Source organism: Benincasa hispida, chromosome 10 (genome assembly GCF_027475165.1).
Source record: "Benincasa hispida cultivar pf3 chromosome 10, pf3_genome.v1.1, whole genome shotgun sequence".
NCBI lineage: Eukaryota > Viridiplantae > Streptophyta > Magnoliopsida > Cucurbitales > Cucurbitaceae > Benincasa > Benincasa hispida.
Window position 1 is genome coordinate 32,194,916 of NC_143487.1, and position 6,901 is coordinate 32,201,816.

Sequence of the window (6,901 nt, forward strand, 5' to 3'; positions counted from 1 at the left end):
ATTAAGAGAGAGAAAATAAACATATATTTCTTCCCTTTCTTTAGACTCTCAAATTTCATATAAAATTCTTCTTAATTTGGAGACCACACTTCAATCTAAGGTTTGAGATTTAAAGAAGACCTTTATGGTGGTCTACTGCAGAGATAGAAGAAGAATTATGTGGTGTTTTCAAGCAATTGGAAGAATTCATCAAATGTATGATTCTGAAACCCTAATATTTTGAAAATTAAGAACATGCATGCTGATTGCCTAAAATTGATGTAGTTAGCGTACTTATATCCTTAATTGCTTCTGCATGTTGAAGTCAACTCTATCATAGACATATCTCAACATTGGATATTTTAGGTAGACATTCATTGTAATCTTTCTTTTTAAAAATAGAAATTAAAAATGAAATGACCATGAAAGGGGATTGAGTATGCAAGTAAATGCATGGCAAGGAATTTAGACCCAAGTATTGAAGGTCCCGTTGAATTAAAATTACTCTGCCGTTGAAATTTTTACGGTTAGGTATTTCATTTTTTATTGTTCTTGAAATTGGAGTTGACTGCTGGACCAATATGTGGTAGATCTTAAATCTTAAATCTTAAATCTGTCTGATTTTAGAGGATAACTTTGGAAAGAAAATTCTTCTATTTCTGCAATGCCTACTTTCTACATAATCCTAAAAAAGAAAGTTTTTTTTTTTTTCCGCCAAAACAACTTTTTCGTAAAACATTAAACATTACTATTTATGATCTGGTTGATAATTATTTGATCTTTTATTTTTTATTTTTAAAAATTAAGCCTACACACATTACTTCTATCTCTAAAATCTTTCTTTGCTATCTACTTCTTAGCAATGATTTAAAAAACAAGCCAAATTTTGAAAACTAAAAAAAATAACTTTTAAAAACTTATTTTTACTTATGGAATTTGGTTAAGAATTCAACCACTGTACCTAAAAAAGATGAAGATCATTGTAAGAAATGCGGAGAAAATATGCTTAGTATTCAAAAATCAAAAACAAAAAACAAGATGGTTACCAAACAAAGCCTTATGTCCCGTTTGATAACCATTTCATTTTTTGTTTTTGGTTTTTGAAAATTAAATCTATTACCTCCCTATTTTTTTTAACAATGATCTTCATTTTTCTTAACTATAATGGTTGAATTCTTAGCCAAATTTCAAAAACACAAATAAAAACAAAATTTTAAAAGCTACTTTTTCAGTTTTCAAAATCAGGCTTAGTATTAAAAAACCAAAACTAAAAATGAAATAGTTACCGAACGAAGCCTTAGGCCCCGTTTGATAACCATTTCGTTTTTTGTTTTTTGTTTTTGAAAATTAAATCTATTTCCTTCCCATTTTTTGACAATGATCTTTATCTTTCTTAACTATAATGGTTGAATTCTTAGCCAAATTTCAAAAACAAAAAATTTGTTTTTGATAACTAAATAGTTACTAAATGAGACCTTAGTTTTTGGTTTTTTGTTTTGAAAAATCAAGTCTATAGATATTACTTCCACCTCCAAATTTCTTCCTTTGATATCTTCTTTTTAACAATGGTTTAAAAAACTAAACAAAAATTTGGAAACTAAAAAAACCAAGATTTTAAAATTTTATTTTTGTTTTTGAAATTTGGTTAAAAATTCAACCGTATTTAAGAAAGATACAAATTATTTTAAGAAATGGAGAAGAAATAGGCTTAATTTTTAAACCAAAAACAAAAAATAAAATAATCATCAAACACAAGTTTTAAGAGTTTGTGTCTCTATTTAAGTTCATAAATTCATGAAGTTTTAATTTTGTGTCTTAACAAATATTCGTCAAATACAAAATTTTTAAAAATCAATTAATTTATATACTCCGGAATATATACTTTCAATTTAAATATCTACAAAACATCAATTTAAAATGTGTCTAATAAAACCTTATATATTCAATTTTGTGTCAAGTACAGTGATGAATTTGAAGAAATTTAACCGTTTAAGAACTAAATTTATCTATACATATTCTATGTATGATATATTAAAAATTTGCGGATATTGGAAAAACATTTTTAGCCACTTTTGTCTCTTGTTTATTTAACTTATTTAATCAAATGGTTTTAACAATTAACTACAAATAGTCAATTAATTTATTAATTCTTAATTATCAATAATAACTTATAGAAACTTAAGTATTGGAATGCAAAATGTCTTACTAACCTAACAGCTTCTTTTTCCTTTAATTATAATTCAATAATAGAATTTATTAAAAAGTTTCAGAATTCAAATACATTTACAACTTACACCTCCCCACGACTATAAAAAGGATATTTCTTTACCATTTTTTTTCTTTTTAACACTTTCAATTCGTTTAATTTTATTCTCTATACTTTCAAGAAATCTTAAATTTAGTTCCTATAATTTGTTTAGGATTGATTTTTTAAAATTTTTATTTATTACCATTTTCATTCTAAATTTTGAAAATATTTTCACATATCATAATTTCATACCTGAAAATTATTATTATTATTTAAATAATTTCGAAAAAGATTAATATTGAGGGATTAAATTTAAAATTAATTGAAAATCAAAAACTAAAATTCGATGTTTAAAAATATATAAACTAAAATTGGACCACTAATATAAAATAATATTTTAATCCAGAATATTTTCATTTTATTTGACCAATATTTTTTTAATGGATATTTTCCCTTAAAAACATTTTTACTTTTTGATATAATGGTTTTTTTTTTAATTGAAAAGAATTTACATATGACGGTGTGAAATTTGTGAGGAGCCGTCACGTCTGGATATTGGAAAGTTAACGTTGAGTGAGTCAAAGCTAAAGCAGGTGGACGGAAGTTCCTTGGCGTTGACTCTTGGCTCCATTGGTGTAGAGCGTTGACTATGTTTGGTTTGGTATAGGGTACAGAAATCAGAAACCGAAATCAAGAATTGAAATCACTTTTGGAATCTCCTGTTTTTCTTCTCTTCTTCATCGATCGCCTCATCGACCCTCTTCGCCGTTCTTGCTTTCTTTCGTCTTTAATGGTCACCCCCTTCTGAACTCTCTCGTCTTCCTTTCTTCTTCCTCTTCCCACTTGTTCTAATTTTGTTCTCTTCTGGCGCGGTCGAAATCACTGCTGAAGCTCTGAGCCCTCGAGTGCTTCTGCTCGTACTTGTTATCCCAGGTACATGGTTTCTCAACAGCGAAATTTCCCAATTCTAGGTGTTCTTTTGAGTATCTAATTACCGGCTGCATGAAAGATTTGTGTCGACCCTTTTCGCCCTTTTAACTTTTGTTACTTTCTTTTGTCATTAAATTCATTGCATAGCTTTGCTTTGTCTGCTATTGCACTGTGGTATATGATCTGCTGATGTTTTGATTTGCTAACAGGATTTGAGTGATCCTAGTCCTGTTAAATTGGGTTGTTTCAGGGTTTTTTTTTTTTTTTTTTTTTTTTTTGTGCTGAATGGCACGTTTTGAAAGAGCTGCCATCCCTTGTTGAAGTGTTACTTAGTTGCATAATATTTGGATTTTATATCTATCCTGCAAACTTACAGGCATATGGATTATTCAGAAGCCAATCTTTCGTTTTTTTCTGAATAACTTTGGTAAACAAAATTGTTCCTCTTAGGGAATTATGCCCGTCTCTAAATTGGTATTTATTCTGTTTTATCTTTATGTTTTTTGGGGTGGGGAATTTCCCCCCTTTTCCGTTTGAACTCTCTTGGTTTTGTTGGAGGTCCACCTTTCATGCTTAACTTCTTCCCTCGCCAGTTTTCAGTCACTGTGCACTGTTTTGGTTATTAAGTACAACTGTAGAAGTAGACAGATTTTTCTTTTTGTCTCATTACGATTCATTCTTGAGTTCAATCTGTGGTTTTTACATCCAGCAACAGCTTCCAGAAAAAATGCTGCTTCCACGACAGCAATCACAGTCGGGCACACTGCAAACTTCATTTTCCCTAGTGCCAGCAGATGGACGCATACCTCAAGAGGAACCCAGATCAAATTCTGGTCAAGTTCGGGAGTCCCCTACAGAGAGTGCCAGTTCTAGAGAAACTTGGCCTAATGTTGAAGCCATGTTGGCAAAGAAAATGGAAGGTGGGAAGACAGAGAATGATAATGCTGAACATTCAGTTGTTCACCGTCTTTCCAGTGCTGATAAGATATCTCTCAGGGATATTGCAAGGGAGAGAGTAGATTTAATCGCCGAAAAGATGCATCGTTTGCCCAATGAGTTTCTTGAAGAGTTGAAAACTGGGCTTCGAGTTATCCTTGATGGTAATGGTGGTTCACAGCAAAGAGAGGAGATTTTCATTTTGCAGAAGCTTGTTCAGAATAGAACTGATTTAACAGCTAAGACTCTACTTATAGCCAATCGGGTGCAACTTGAGATTCTTGTTGCAATAAATACTGGAATTCAGGCATTCTTGCACCCAAATATTACCCTCCCACAGACTACCCTAATTGAGATCTTTGTGTACAAGAGGTGTAGGAACATAGCATGTCAGAATCAGTTGCCAGCTGATGACTGTACATGTGAACTATGCTCCAACAGAAATGGTTTCTGCAATCTTTGCATGTGTGTAATATGTAATAAGTTTGATTTTGAAGTAAATACCTGTCGTTGGATTGGTTGTGATCTGTGCTCTCACTGGACTCACACGGATTGCGCCATTCGTGATGGACAAATTTGTATGGGTGCATCTGTTAAGAGTGCACCTGGGCAAACTGAAATGCTTTTCAGGTGCCAAGCCTGCAATAGAATGTCAGAGCTGCTGGGTTGGGTTAAGGATGTTTTCCAGCACTGTGCACCTGCATGGGATCTGGAGGCTTTGACAAGGGAACTTGACTATGTTAGTAGAATATTTCGTGGAAGTGAGGACACCAGAGGAAGGAAGCTTTTCTGGAAGTGTGAAGATCTCAAAGAAAAAATGAAAAATGGGGTTGTGGACTCTTCAGTGGCATGCAGAACTATATTGGCATTTTTCCAAGGTAAAGAACTATTCGGTTGTGTATTTACTTTTAATCATTTCTTGATCATATATTTAGATGTTGGCCTACTTCCTTCTGCTGATTCCTTGTTGACACAATGGTGGCCGTATTTACTACTGGCGTATTATGATTTTCCTCATGTTTTCAACTTAAAAGCCACAGAACAGATTTTAAAAATGTTCATAAAAAAGTTTCAAACTGTATCCCAACAACCCTCTGGTCTTCTTATTTGCATGATGATATTACAGTGGTGAATGGTGAGGTTTAGAGAGTAGGAAAATCAAACCGCTTCCGACACTTTTCAATGGATATTAGCCGTGTACAATTCTCTCTCCGAGGTTCACAAGATAGGAAAGAAAAGGTTATTCTGCATAATGAGGCAGGAAAGGAATGTATTTACCAATCAAAATAGGCTCTTATAGGCATGTCTTTTGATTGTGCTATCTTATTCTGGGCATGCTTTTTAGATAAATCATTCTTCAATCATGATTTGAGGATTCGGAGTTAAATTGAACTGTAATGGTAGATTACATCTGATGTTCATGTGAAAAGCTACTCATATTGCTATGAAATTGATAAAAAGAAACTCAATTGCATTGTGCTGGGTTAAAGCTACATGTTTTTCCCTGTCAGTTTACTCCTTTGACTCAAAGTAAATACGTCATATTTTATTTTAATGAAATACCTATGTTTCTTGTTTCTCTTTATGAAGAACTTGAGTTAGACTCCCCAAGAAGCATGGAAAATGGGGAAGGTGGACGACTGGTAGCCCCACAGGAGGCTTGCACCCGCATTGCCGATGTGGTACAGGAGGCCATACGAAAAATGGAAATAGTGGCTGATGAGAAAAAGAGGAGATACAAAAAAGCACGAATGGATGTGGAGGCATTTGAGCGAGAGGTTGAGGACAAGACCAGGGAAGCAGCAGAATTAAAGCTGGAGAAACAGAGAAAAAAGCTACAGATTGAAGAGCTGGAGAAAATTGTGAGGCTTAAACTTGCAGAAGCTGACATGTTCCAACTTAAGGCAAATGAGGCAAAACGAGAGGCTGAGAGGCTCCAGATGATTGCTCTCGCCAAATCTGAAAAATCCGAAGAAGACTATGCTAGCAGTTATCTAAAACAACGGTTAAAAGAGGCTGAGGCAGAGAAACAATTTTTGTTAGAGAAGATTAAGCTGCAGGAAAGTTTTCGTTCACAGAGCAGTGGTGGGGCAGATCAGTCCTAGATCCTTATTCCATATACATTTCCAAATGCCATTCTGTATCATGACTGTATCGTACCGCATACCAGCTTAATGATGGTCATCCTTTGAAGAATTATACTTGAAGAATATACATACTTTATAGGAAGATGCCGTAAGGTTGACTGGAATTAACTATGTATCTGTTTGGGGGACTGTAATGTTGTCTTATTTTTTTCATCTATAGAACATTGTTTAGATATCAACAAGGGCCTAACCTATTAAGGCATTTGAAACTATCAAGGGATTCTATAATGGTAGTAAGCCCTGGTAATCCAGCCCTGGTAATCCTGGGTTTCATTTCATTTATGTAAGATGATATACTAATTTGTCTTTGATTACACCAGGAAACTATCAAACTCCAACAATTTATGGTTAGATCAATCTGGTTTGTGGTTTCTGCCGCAGTGAGCACTGATATTGTGTAGGGTAATGCAGCCAGAAAAGAGAAACCAAAAGTAGTTATGTTAAAAGAGATTAGACCCAACTATGAATAGACAGATCCTTTGCTTTAGTTGTAAGTAGGTCCACTCAGCTGCTGTTACTCACATCCTTTTTAGGAGTGCTCTCTAATGGAACCCACCTCCAATATGCAGCAATCAATTCAGCAGTAGAACTCTATGAATGATTTGGAGATGGAGATGGTATGATGTGAGTGGACAATAAATTACTTCTTCATTGTTTGACA

The 6,901-nt window shown here is 33.5% G+C and overlaps 1 protein-coding gene across 2 annotated transcripts; it reads left to right on the forward strand.

The window, feature by feature from the left end:
* The first annotated feature begins 2,822 nt into the window (after positions 1 to 2,822).
* On the forward strand, positions 2,823 to 6,554 carry LOC120088444 (OBERON-like protein). Of its 2 annotated transcripts, none has more exons than XM_039045748.2 (3): positions 2,823 to 3,160; positions 3,867 to 4,971; positions 5,684 to 6,554. In XM_039045748.2, the coding sequence occupies exons 2-3, from the start codon at positions 3,885 to 3,887 to the stop codon at positions 6,196 to 6,198; spliced, it is 1,602 nt and encodes a 533-aa protein (XP_038901676.1). In that variant the 5' UTR covers positions 2,823 to 3,160; positions 3,867 to 3,884; the 3' UTR covers positions 6,199 to 6,554. The 2 variants fall into 2 exon arrangements, with proteins under 2 accessions (XP_038901676.1, XP_090162060.1); XM_090305934.1 differs by having other exon boundaries at positions 2,837 to 3,160; positions 3,873 to 4,971.
* The last annotated feature ends 347 nt before the right edge of the window (positions 6,555 to 6,901 follow it).